At 38.7% G+C, this 14,150-nt stretch overlaps 1 protein-coding gene across 3 annotated transcripts in view; it reads right to left on the reverse strand.

Moving 5' to 3' along the window:
- The window catches only part of ADAMTS18 (ADAM metallopeptidase with thrombospondin type 1 motif 18), a 95,887-nt gene that overhangs the window by 34,599 nt on the left and 47,138 nt on the right, over positions 1 to 14,150 (reverse strand). For all 3 annotated transcript variants that reach the window (XM_074968804.1, XM_074968803.1, XM_074968805.1), the window contains 6 exons: positions 13,263 to 13,416; positions 12,083 to 12,178; positions 10,991 to 11,139; positions 4,162 to 4,334; positions 887 to 1,017; positions 632 to 755 (listed from right to left, as the gene is read on the reverse strand). In XM_074968804.1, the coding sequence (XP_074824905.1) occupies positions 632 to 755; positions 887 to 1,017; positions 4,162 to 4,334; positions 10,991 to 11,139; positions 12,083 to 12,178; positions 13,263 to 13,416 (827 nt within the window). The remainder of the gene's footprint in view (positions 1 to 631; positions 756 to 886; positions 1,018 to 4,161; positions 4,335 to 10,990; positions 11,140 to 12,082; positions 12,179 to 13,262; positions 13,417 to 14,150) is intronic.

Here is a 14,150-nt window from a genome sequence, read left to right on the forward strand (position 1 = left end):
CCTCCACCCTTTAAACCAGTGGTGGGCAACCTGTGGCCCGTGGGCCACACTTGGCCCATCAGTGTAAACCACTGGTGCACTACAAGACAGTTTGTTAACATTGACTGTCCGCAGGCACGGCCACCCGCAGCTCCCAGTGGCCGCAGGTCCCCATTCCCTACTAATGGGAGCTGCGGGAAGCGGCGCGGGCCGCAGGGACATGCTGGCTGCTGCTTCCCGCAGCTTCCATTGGCCAGGAACAGTGAACCGTGGCCACTGGGAGCTGCGGGTGGCCATGCCTGCGGATAGTCAATGTAAACACTGTCTCGCGGCCCGCCAGCAGATTACCCTGACAGGCCGCAGGTTGCTCACCACTGCTTTAAACCCTTTTTTGTCATTAAAGAAAAACAAACAGGTGAGTGTGGAAAGTGGCTTAAGTAACAATAAAATAATTGCAATTTAACTAAGGAAGACTTATGGTTTTCTTGTAGCCTAGGAACAGTGGAGATATGAACTCTTACTCACTCTCCCCGTGAATTTCAGTTTACATCTGGACCTTGAGCCATTGCCCTAATGAGCAAAGAGCCATATATACTACATGGAGATCCAGCAGAGCAATGAGCTGATGATCATGTGGAACAGCTTTCCTTACCATTAGCTTTGTGCTGGATCAAGTACTGGCCTTTAAAGAACTTGCACGTTGAATTATCTCCTTTACAAACTCCACAGGCATCCAAAGCAGCTTTTGAACCAAGTCCACGGTCACACCCTACTTGCTGAAAGCAAAAGGCAGAAGTGAAGGACTCAGACACAAGGGAATTTCAGTAACAGCTGCATTTTCTATTATGGAGTAAATTGTTCACTTAAAAATGACATTGTTACTGAAAGAAACTTCAGTTTATCTTACTTCACAAATTCCATCAATGCAAACATCATGTTTGTTCTGGGAGCATAAGGTTCCATCTTTCACTTTGCTGGACATTGCAAAGAAAAAGTCAAAGTCTTCAGCTGTGCAGTACAATTTACATCTATCTTCCTCTGAAAACATGAAGAGACAAGTAGATTAGGAAAGGGATAGATAGTCATTAGGAAAGGGATAGATAATAAGACATTAAATATCATAATGCCACTATATAAATCCATGGTACACCCTCACCTTGAATACTGCATGCAGTTCTGGTCGCCCCATCTCAAAAAAGATTATATTAGAATTGGAAAAGGTGCAGAGAAGAGGAACAAAAATGATTAAGAGTATGGAACGGCTTCTCCATATAAGGAGAGATTAAAAAGACTGGGACTTTTCGGCTTGGAAAAGAGGCGACTAAGGGGGGATATGGCAGAATCATGAATGGTGCAGAGAAAGAGAATAAGGAAGTGTTATGTACTCCATCACATAACACAAGAACCAGGGGTCACCCAATGAAATTAACAGGTAGAAGGTTTAAAACAAACAAAAGAAAGTAGTTCTTCACACAATGCACAGTCAACCTGTGGAACTCATTGCAAACTTATAACAGGGTTCAAAAAAGAATTAGATAAGTTCCTGGAGGATAGGGCCATGGAGGGCTATTAGCCAAGATGGTCAGAGATGCAATCCCATGCTCTGGGTATGCCTAGCCTCTGACTGCCAAAAGCTGGGAGTGGACTCAATGATTGCTTCTTCTGTTCATTCCCTCTGAAGCACCTGGTATTGGCCGCTGTCGGAAGACAGAATCCTGGGCTAGATGGACCATTGGTCTGACCCAGTGTGGCCGTTCTTATGTTCTTAGATACACAATGGGGTACAAAGTACTACTGTGACAGAGGTGGAGCTACTCTGTAATAATCTAAGAATACTGCTATGTACTAATTTTATCAACTCTGCATGTGACGTGGTCAGTCAGGAAAAGTTATTGTATAACTATGGTGGGTTATTAGAATTTCCTGTGTGACTGTATTGATCTAACTCATATTAGGGTTAATGGAATGTTTATTATACACCTGTAATGCTTGAATTCCAGGAGAACGGTCACCACTAAGAAGACAATGGATGATGAGGATACCCCAGCACACCCTTGGAAAACAATGGGTAAAGCTATCATCTTCCAGGCTCTGACAGGGATAAATCATGCATGAAAGTTGTGCATCAAAGTTGTGAAATGGGCTACAAATGCAATAAAAAATAAGGTATTCAAAAATTTAATAAATGGGGGGAGGGGCACCAAAGACACTCCTCGCTTGGGGTGCCATTTGATCTCGGGTCATCCCTACGCACAGTTAGCTGCCAATCGAGTCCTTCTTATACACAGATCATGCATTATGCCTACAAGGGAACTGATTGGTTAAATATTGGAAAATTCAATAATTGTATTGTAATGATTGCTTTTCATAGACTGGACAATATTATTGAGTCACTTGCTATCAATATTAAGCACTATGGTCAAGATTTCAAAAAACAGGAGGCTAAAGTTAGACAGCTAAATCTATATTTAGGCTTCTAACTAAGGGTATGTCTATACTGCAAAAAAAACACCCGCGTCAGTGAGTCTCAGATCCCTGGTCTCCAGACTCAGGCTCACAGGGCTCATGCTACGGTGTTAAAAATAGAGTGTTAGATATCCCTGCTCGGGCTAGAGCTTGGGCTCTGAAACCCAGAGGTGTGTGGTGGAGCTGTGTCTCAGAGCTCAAACTCCAGTCCGAGCAGGAACACCTGCACTGCTATTTTTAGCGCTGTAATGTGACCCCGAATCTGTAGACCCAGGCTCTGAGACTTACTGAGGTGGGTGGTTTTTTGCAGTGCAGATATACCCCAGGTCTTCTAATTTTCAGTACCCAGAAGTTTCCATAGAAAGTAAAAGCTGTTCAGCAGTTTTGAAAATCAGCCCACCTCCTTAAGTCTAAATACAGACTTCAGGGGAGATTTTGAAAAGCACAAATAGGGCTTTAGGTGTGTAAGTCCTATTTACTTTCAACAGTACTTGTGCTCCTAAATCCCTCTGGTGCTTTTGAAATTTTTTCCGTTAATGCCTAAAAGTAGGCTCCTATTTTTGAAAATCTTGTCCCATCTGTTTAAAATAAATGTGTCACAATGATCGTAAATATTGAACAAGATACATCATATGAAGGATTTAATGCAATAGACATTGCCACCTAGTTCTGAAACCCACTCCAACTAGATCACTCCTCTTTAGTTTTACACATTCCTCCCAGCCACAGTGGTTATATCAGAATGCAGGCTTCTAAACAGTAATCAAACTACTTATAACATGTCTGTATAAATAAAGATGGCTTAAATCACTGTATTCCCAGCTAATGTTGACTATCCTCTAAAGACCACAGAGGATAAACCGACCACAAATAAAACCATATTTAAAAATATATATGTATATAAAAGTATGCCCTCTCAAGGTATTTGAAGGCAACTTCTGTGAATTGTAGACAAAGCAGCCACAATATGACCTATACCCACCACTTTCATTTAAGAAATAGCAATCACAAATATTCACTGTGCTTTGAAACTACGGGGAAGTATTTGTAGCTATTAACTATCCAATAAAATCCTAATAATGATACTGGATGTTTACAAAATTGGCATATGCAGGAAAAATAAACTATGCATAAACTATGGCATATGCAGGAAAAATAAACTTAAACTTGAGCAACAGAGAAGGAATATTTACTGAGTCATGAGTCTTATAAAGCCCAGCAACAATTCTCAGGAGAATATAACAGTAGGAAACTCGAAAGGGTTGATTTACTGTTACATTTAGAAATCTGAGAACATTCCAAATGAATTAAGATTCTGGCATGTTATTGTAGGAGTTGGTGGTTCCCATATAGAGAAATTCGTGGGAAAAGGTGGTTTGTTGTTTGGGTTTCCTTTTGTTTTTTATTTTTGTTTTGTTTTAACAACAAAAAAAAAGCAATATAAAACAAAAGTGAGGGAGAGCATGGTCAGGGAACAGAGGATAGAGATCTAAATTCACAATCAAAGCCAACTTCTCTGCAGGCTCTTACACATGATGTTACACCAAAGACCAAATTCAACCCTGCTAGAAAGCATGTGCAGCTCCACAGAAGTCTCCCTGGATTTCCACACACTCACAGAGGTGCTGCATTTGGCCCAGAGTATATCAATGAATTATAACGAGTTAGCCTGCCTCATGCAAATTATTTTGTCAATCAGAACCATGGCCAAATTACCTTCAACTTTAGTATAGGGCTTCCAACTGTAGTACCACCCACGGAAAGGCTTGCTGTTAAATTCCGCACACTGCTGGGCACGGAAATCCAGACTACTGGGTGGACATGGCTGAATATTGCAAAGCTGATAAATACGACTGGAACCCTGACAAAACTTGCCACCATACTGTGGCCTGCAAAGAAACAAAAAAAAATATTTTGCAAAACCAAAAGTGGATATGATTGACACCTGTTAAATACATTCAATGACAGTTCATTAAGAAGCATCATTCTATTGACTTCTGTTGAGCTAAATATCATGACTTATTGACCCAAAAGGTCATTATTTCTCTCAAGAGACAATGAATTTTAATCATCACCAAAACAAAGCAAAGTAGTCAACAAACACTATCTGCTTGGATCATTATATATCAATTTAACCATGTGCCCATCTAGAAGTGAATAATGTTTTCATTGAATTAAAGTCTTGCCAGTCAGGATATTTTTATTTGCATGTATGATCTGATTGGTCAACACAATTACAGATCTCAGAATTATTGACCTGTGGAAGTAAATAGTATCAATGTACTGACTTGCTATATGCCAGTTTTCAGTCTACCGTGATCCAGGAATTCTCATGTATGCAACAATAATTATTTACCATAATAGTGCTTAATAAAGGAAAATGTAACAGATAACGTAAAACTAATCAAACATACATTGAATGAACAATGCATTCTGATATTGTTAAAACTACGATATGTAGAAATGTGCCTTTAAATAGTTACCCAGCAGCTCAACTCTTACAGGAGAACAAGGGATTGTGCACAGTTGTTTTGATGTAGGAAAGCATTTATGCACATGTTTAACTTTACACACATGTTTAAGACACACTGACTTCAATGGACTTTAATTGTGCACTTGAATACCCTTCTGAATAGTGATGCTTTCCTAAATTTGGACTAGTACGAAGATAAACGATATCATTAGTTTGCTATTATTCATATATTAATTATATAATTAGATTTTTAACTGCTAGTTGGGTGTGTATAAATATAAGCAAATTAAAAATGTTAGCCTTGCTTTTTTTTCAGAATGCCTACGAGAGCTGAGCAGTTGATTACTGTATTTAGTCACCTCTCTATTCCATGCAGATCTACATAGAAATCTACTGATGTTATGGTTTCAATGTACAATTTTGCAGAGTTCCAATATACCACTGTGCCCAAAACTATGTGATTTTATTGTTGTTGTTAGTATTATTTATTTGTATTTTCATAGTACCTAGGAGCCCCAGGCATGGACCAGAACCCCATTGTGCTAGGTGCTGTACAAACACAGGACAAAAAAACAGTCCCTACCCTAAAAAGAAAAGGAGTACTTGTGGCACCTTAGAGACTAACCAATTTATTTGAGCATAAGCTTTCATGAGCTACAGCTCACTTCATCGGATGCATACTGTGAATGCATGCATCGGACGCATGAAGTGAGCTGTAGCTCACGAAAGCTTATGCTCAAATAAATGGTTAGTCTCTAAGGTGCCACAAGTACTCCTTTTCTTTTTGCGAATACAGACTAACACGGCTGTTACTCTGAAACCTACCCTAAAAAGCTTACAGTCTAAATATAATACAAGAGAAAACAGATGGATATAGACAGATGGACAGGGGAATACAAGGAAACAATCTGACTGGATTGGTCAGCATGATAGGCTATGTTCTCAGCAAACCAGCAGCCTAACCATTGTCAAGTATTTTGTATTATTCCACTTAGCTTTGCTTCTAGTGAAAAAGATGTAAGTAGAACTTTTGTTCCAATTCTGCACCTGCATACATTTGTCTAATGATGGTTTAAAATGTTAGGGAAAATATATACTTGGAATGTATGTTACGGTCTTTTAGTGAATGGCTTGGCTATGTTACACATACATCAAGGGAAACACTTTCAGAATAATGTACCTGGTGCAGTATTTGTACAGTTCCTAACTAGGATAATGGGAGTAGTTTGTTTAAATCCCTACACACTGTATTATAAATGTACCCCATGTCCAGTATATCTTGTAACTTATGTTAACACACTTTCCTGTTGAATCCATTGTGGAGTGATGCTGAGGGGACAACTAGGTAAAATATGGATAAGAGATTCCAGGTGCATTTTGCAATTATATTTTTATACTATTTGCTTATTCCTATATTCTAATCCTCATACATTTGTAAAACAAGCTGGAGTCTGTTTTCATGTCTTGAATCAGCATTACTGCTTTGAAGGCAATACAATAGCTGGCTTTTTCAGAAGTCTTTAGTGAATACTGGACAACAGAACAGTCTCTCAAAGGAAGTGGTGGAAATCCATCTGTTAGCCCATTTAAAACTGGGCAGAGCACTAGGGAAATGTGCTGTAGGGAACAATCTTGCACTGACCTCACCAGAGGGCTGGACTAGAATTGTTACTAGCCATCTTAACACTGGGCCTATAGTGAACTAGGGCATGCTTCCCGTCCTGATTGGCAGCCGTTCAGTTCAGCCAAAACTATTCTTCAGTTCAGAGAGAATATATGTTGACTCAGTTTTGCCTGAGTAAAGTAGGAAAAGTTGTTGGGCCCATACTAATTTCTGTTCAGACACCTTTCCTTTACAGCATGTATGATTTCTTTTAGTTCCTCTGGCCTAGGGAACAAGACTCTCTATATGTAAGTGGGGGAAAGGAAGCAAGTCCCTGCCCAAGTACAAGCCACCAAACAAGCAAAATAACAGAATCATTTAGGGTTAGATTGTGGCTTTTAGCCCCAGCCCTGCATTTGAGGATGGTAAAAAGTTCCACCAACCTAGAGGAGCACTGAGAGAAGCATTCTAGTTTTCCATTTGTGCTACAGAACTTTAAATGGTGCAGTATACTCCACTCTCTGCCAAACTGCTAGTCAGTGAGTAAGTGGGAGGCAGGGTATGGGTAGTGTTCTGCTTTCTCCTCACCTGTCTCTGCCCCTTATCAACGAGTCACTCCCAGAGGGGAAAAACTAATTAGAAGACCCCCTCACCTGTGGGAAGCCCTTACATGGGCAGTCCAAGAGGACTGGAGTGCTAAGTAAGGGCTAACCACAATCTAACCCTGCGCTGTTACTATGTGGAAGGGGTAATCTTTACAAAAAGAAGGCTGGCTGTGTTGTCCTATGGATGTTCGGGATGGGGAGAGGCTAAGCACAGAGATTTACATGTAAATCTCAATGTACTAATCAAATCATATTATTGTTGTTGTTTTTATTTATTTAGCAGAACCAAATAGTTTGCTACACACCTCACAATACAAATAGGAGTGCACAGTCTCTGTCCCAAAGTGCTTACAATTGAAGGCCCTGATCCACACACACACATTCATAACTTTACACATAGGAGTAAAGTTACTCGCGTGTCTAAGTGTTTTCCGGATTCAGACAATGGAAGAACAAAGGGGATACCAAAACACGCAAGGAGTTTTGAAGTTGGGGCTGCAGAGAATAGACTCCAAAGACTAATTTATAAACCATCTCAAAGAGTCCAAGCACAAAGACTCCAATAAATGTACTAATAAATAACACAATTAATAAAAGACCTAAGGTATTAAAATACTATTAGTGTGGCTTAAATGAATTTGCCCATCTGCAATACCCATAGCAAAGCCAATGCCTCCACTCCAAAACTATTTTAAGCAGCCCTAGCAGTGTATATATATGTGTTACCATATGCACATTCCATCATTATAGTAGTAGCTAAATGATTGATTATGAAGTCACATCTTCTGCAAAAAACAAAAACAAATAGACATGTAGTCAATACCTTGTTGGAGCAGATGTGACAACAATTAAAAGATCTGGGATGACTACTCACTTGAAGCTGAAAGATGGAATACAAACAATATACTGCAATGATCTGTACACTGCTCTTTACAGAGATGCTGTTCAATGCAGTACAATTAATAATGGTGACTAGACCATGAAGTGCTGGCTCCAAAGTCCTTCAAATTTTGGAATAGTTTACATCTAGATGTGCACACTTCAGCATTGGCCTAAATGCTATTAACAGTATTACAATGCTAAAGTATCATTTTTTCCTATATGAAGTCAATGGTCTACAGAATTCTTTCATGGTCCTTATAAAATTTGATTAGTTACTGTTTCAAACTGCATTATTACTTTAAATTTTCAGTGCTTGTGATCATTCTTAAAATAATTGAATACAAAAGAATAAAAAGTTGTTTTAGTTAATAAATAATTCTTATTTTAGTCTTTTTATTACTTACATGCCTAAAACTGTATTCTAATATTTTTAGCAACCAGTGCACAATTATGAAGCAGGTAGGAAAGGACACAATCCCACCAATATGATTTAGGTATTAACTTAAATCTCTTGGGCACTATTTAGGCTCTTTACCAGCTGAACTATTAAATTATGTAATCTATTTCTTGGGAAACTATCTTAATTGTAAAATGTTGTGATGTATGAAAACCAGATCCCTGAAATTATGCTGTGGCAATTTATACAAGCGTAATGAGTTTAGCAAATCTGCATAGCTCTCAGTATACTATAGCTGACCTCAGTAGGTGTTTGGTACTGTAAATTCATGCTTACCTCAGACAGTCATTCAGACTATGTTTCAACAGACTGTAGAGCAGGACCACAGTGACTGTCTTACAAGTGTCAACACAAAGGAAATTGAATTGGTTGGGTATTATTTACAGGCAGAGACTCATACTCACACACAGACGTGTGCGCGCACACAGGACGAGATTTTCAAAACCAGGAATCTAAATGTATTTCATATTTAAGCTCCAAATAAGTGATCTGATCTTTAAACTCACTGAACATCCAGTAGTTGCTACTGAAGTCATTGGAGACTCAATGCTTTTGAAAATCAGGCCATGTATTTAGAAGCCCTATTTTGAGGGCTGAAATGAAGCTTCAGTGGGGCATACTCATGATGCTGAAGACTGAATTTCACCAACAGAGTTAAGGCTAAATTCGCTGAATGCCTCGGTGTCATCCAAAACCTTTGAAAAATCAAAGTGGGAGAAACAAATTTAGTTTTCCACACGCAGTTTGGATTTGGGAAACAGAAATGGATTTCGGGAATTTTGAAGATTTAAGTCAGAATCATTAGGATTTCATGCCTGTGCACATGCACAGAATACAGTGAATGTGTCGTCATTGTTTTTAACTGTGTTTCCACAATGTAACTAGCTAAAGACTCTTTCCAATGCATTCACCTTTATTTTAAAATCACTATTGGTCAGGGATGTGAAATACATCTATATGTATATTTGTTCATCCTGGAACAGGATGTTCTGTAGACAGTGTTTTTTATAGTGTTGGGGTTTCATAAGTCTAATGATAGAGATTTACAGTTAGTCCTCTTGGCTCTAAGTGAATTATCACTAACCTAATGTAATTAGAGTAGGCAGAGACAAGATCAAGTGGCACTGAACATAACGTGTTCATACCAGAGTCCATAACACACATTTCTTAATTATGGTTTAAATACAATATACTGCAGTCACACACGGTTCCAGTTGGACTGGTTTACTTATAACACTGGCTGAAATGTAAGTCAAAGTACTCAAGCTAGTTGAAACATTTCAATTAGTAGAGGTCCCCCTTCTATATTCTATGCTGGGCCGAGATAGCCATACAAGAACTTGAGAAAAGAGCACTAAGTAGATAGATAGATGGTATATACATAGATCCCATGGAAACTTCAGCATAAAAACTAAAATCTATCTACCTGCATTAAAATTGTGATACAAATGGACCAATGTAAAAAAAAAATCAAATGTTTATGTGACTCTCCATTGAGAATCCATTTGTGCATGTCTAGAGACTGCTGTGAATTCATATATACCATGAATCCTGTGTCTATCCAATAACACGGAGACACAACAGAAAAAGTTAAGCAAGTGCCCGGCCACAGATTTTTTAAGGATTAGTTCCATTAATTGAAGGGCAACAGAGACTGTTATCACTAAGCCACATGTTCCCATACTATAAAATGCGAAGTGTGAATATTGCTACTTTCATATTATATAGGAGGTGTGTATGCTACTTTACAGTTTCATATAAAATCTGTCATTCTTTGTCTTTTTACTGGCCATGGTTTAAATAATCATTTCATGGGCTGCGATGGAGAGTATGTGTGTCTATGCCTGTCTAGAGATGTGTCCAGAATAAACCAGTGAACCATTTTTTTTTCCTGCAAGCTAAACTGAATTGAATACTTGAAAAAGATATTGGATTGATCGCCCTTCATCACTCATCTGAACTGGCAATTCTAAGCCATGAGAGGGTTTTTGCAATCTACAGGCCAATGTAATCTTTGCCCTTTGGACAGAAATGCCAATTAAGGTACAGATTAGTGAAAGCTGGGAAGGCAGTGTGGGAGCATGTACACTATATAACAGTAAAAGGTATATATTAAAATAGACATTAGAGCTACTTTAAAACTATAGCTGGTCAAAAAATGGTGATTGTTTTTTGCCAAAATTTTGTCCCTTTTTTATTCTAAACATTTTGATACGTTTCAACCAGTTCTATTTAAAACTCAGTCAGGCCTGATCAAAAACCTATTGATGTCAATGGGTGTCTATTCACTTATGTCAGTGGGCTTTGGACAGGCCCTTAGTTCCTGATATCGGAATATCCTCCTTCTTTCACAGCTCTCCATCCTACTGATTTGTAACTGACTGCTGACAGTGTACTGTGGAGCTCTCCGAGAGTCTCAGAAGGAGACCCCATGTGAATTTGCATCAAAATCTACTCTTTCCCCTTTTTTGTTATATCAGAAATAATTATTATAAAAATAATACCTTTCCACAGCAATGTCTTACTTTGGGTTATTGCAGTGTCTCTCTTGATAGGTGACTCCACCTTCACAGGTCCGAGAACACTTGGACCACTCGGACCACGCAGCCCATTGGCCATTAACAGGCTTGGGTCCATGATCGCCATATCTGACACATTGACCTCTTCGACACCACTGCCAAAAGAATGTCAACAAATGTCCCGTCACAGCTGGTGCTACCTAGTAAGCTGCTGAGAAGAAAAGACCCAGGTGCCAATCCTGCCATCACTTAAGTATTCATTTAACTCTATATAAATTAGAAGTCCCATTGAATTCAAGTGTTAGCAGGATTGGGGCCCTGAGTAGTACCAAGATAAATAAGATGACATACAAAGAAAAACTCTAGCACTTGTCTAGCTTTGAGACTCTGCCTACGTTGAAATGACTGAGGACCACATTTTCAAAAGTGGTCTCTAATTTGGGGTGCTTCAATTTTGGATGACCAACTCCAGACACCCTCTGTCTGATTTTCAGAAGTGATGAGTACCAAAAACTCCAGCTGATGTTAACAGCTGCTGTGGGTGCATAGCACCTCTAAATCAGCTCCAGGCATTCAGAGTGGGGCATATAAAAATTAGAAGCCATTTTCCCCTCTAGCTACTAATTTACTGTTATTGCAATACGAGAATGGGGGAAATGAAGAAAGATACTCAAATATAGCAAGGAAACAAATCAGGCTCTTGAAAATTACAATATCTAATACAAATTACAAATTACAGTAAAATAAAATATCAGTAATTATTGAATCACATGCACTAATAGCAACGATTATTATCTCTCATACTTGCAATTACAGTATCATGGTAAAGCAAATGAATGTAGACTCAGACTCCTTCCAATAGGCTGATCAATAAAGATAATACATCTATAGACTATGGGCCAAATGCATTCCCGGCATAAGCAGCTACAGTAAAATATATGCTGCTTCTGGCATGCCTGAATTTGCAGCCTTGATCTAACTCCTATTAAAAGCATTGGATGTTTTTCAGCATCTTAAATGAAAGTTGCAGTTGGCCCTTGGTCCACCGTATTCTAATACAAGTTAGAATACTGTAGCTCCACTAATTAAGTTACTTACCATACTTATGCCACAAGCTGTCCCTTCCGCGGCTGGCATGAACTTTGTCTCACATCTATGACCTACTTTATGACACCAGAGTGATTTGCATATATCCTAAAAAAAAATCAGAGAATTCCCCCATTGTATGCTGATGGCTAGAAGTTTTCATGAGTGACACTTCATCAAAGCATTCCTTTGCTATCACAAAAGCCCTATGAATTAGACCCATTTCTGAACAAAGAACTAGTTCTACATTTTATAGCATAATGATACATGCTGGTCTACTGACTTCATATTTCTAGAACATTTTCAAGTTTGGTTCTCCGATTATTTTCTTGTCTTTTCAAGGTGAGACTATAAAAGAACCAAATAGCTATTAAAACTCCAAGGGCAGAACATGAACAACTCTACAAGCCTTCTAAAAATGTGGAGGGAATCAATTTTCTTGAAACACACATGAAATGTTTGGAAAGACTGTGTAGAAAAAAAATTGTCACCTGGCAAAATGCTAGTTAACATAAAATAATCCCAAATGTTGCAGCATAGCCATAATAATAATAAATAAATAATAATGACAACACATCTTCAGAATGGCCATATTGTGATTTTAACAGAACACCTTTCTTAAAGAAATCGAAGAGACTGGAACAGCCACCTACGTAAATATTGGATTAATATGACTACATCCTCCATCAAAAAGGTAAGGATGGCAAGCTGCATTTTTATTACTCCGAAATAATCTTCTCAAGAGGAGCTAGATTGTGCCAGGCCTTTTTGCAAATGCATAAGGACTGAAGGAGCATATAAAATCTTCCTTTCCTTGCACCCTCTGTACAAGTGACACAATTGCAAGCACTTAGTTTCCCCTGAGTTGTAGCCACACCACCCTGGTCCCTGGAGAAAAGAGCATGCTGTAGCATCCTAATGAATGGTGAAGCTTGTGCATTCAGCCTGCACTTCTTGTAGATCCTGGAAAGATTTTGCATCTCAGAGGCACAGTCCCTTCTGAAGCTCCCTCTGGGGTTGTGCAACTCCCTAACAGGCTAGAGCCTTCAGAGCATATGACAAGCATGCCAAGCAATTTCAGGTTCAAAAATAATCCAGACCTTGTTGCTCATTGTACTACTTGCACTCATTTATAGAACATTACAGTTTTCTAAGGTCAGTTCTAACTTTGTCAAAAAATATTAAGAGGTACCTTCACAAAACTGAGGTTGCATAGTTTTGCTTTCATTCCAAATTGCCATTTGCACTGGGTATCAGCATCATAGATCTGCCCTGGCAGTTTATCAGGGTATTTATATTGTCCTGTTTGTTTAGGTTCATCAATCAGGCAAGCAGCTTGAGCTGTACTACAATGAGAATGTATTTTTATTAATCATGATGTTGATCTTTTTTATGAAAAATACTTTTATTTGCTACAGAACAGCAAAAACACATGCTATTGCATACAGTACCTTTCTCTAGCTTTGTAGGCATGCACTGAATGAGAATATTTGCTGCAGGAGACAAGAGATGTTGACTTCTCCTTGGTAGCCTGACCTGCAAAATTTTAGGAAGCAGGAATTTCCAGGCTCTAGGATTATGGTAATTTTAGGTATAAATGGTGTCAATTTCCTATTCTCCCTTCCTTATGTGAGTGTAACCAAGAGCAAGGAGATCTCCCTAGACTACGCTTTCCAGAAGTGGAACACAGGATCTGATGCAGAACCCACATGTGCAGTGTCTCATTTCTGCGTATTCTTCATGTGAAAGGCCATACAAAAAGGCCAGAGTGTTTTAATTGAGAGCCCAATCAGCATTGTTTTGGGTTTTTTTGCTGGTTGGGCACATGTTAACACCAAAAGTACATATTATTATCCATCATTCTTCCTCCTTATTGCTTGTGGTTCCGTGAGTATGGAAGTTCAATCTACCTACAGTTTGCCGTCCAACTATGCGTCTCTTGGACCATACTAAATGCTTGAATACCCCAAAGTGGATTAATAATTTTCCTATAGCAATATTACTTATTGTGGCAGAGAAAATAACCCCAAACTCTGTCATCTTTCCTTTCCCCTGATCTGGTAAACCAGTTTGGTATCTA

The sequence above is a fragment of the Natator depressus genome, chromosome 12 (assembly GCF_965152275.1).
Source record: "Natator depressus isolate rNatDep1 chromosome 12, rNatDep2.hap1, whole genome shotgun sequence".
Taxonomy (NCBI): Eukaryota; Metazoa; Chordata; order Testudines; family Cheloniidae; genus Natator; species Natator depressus.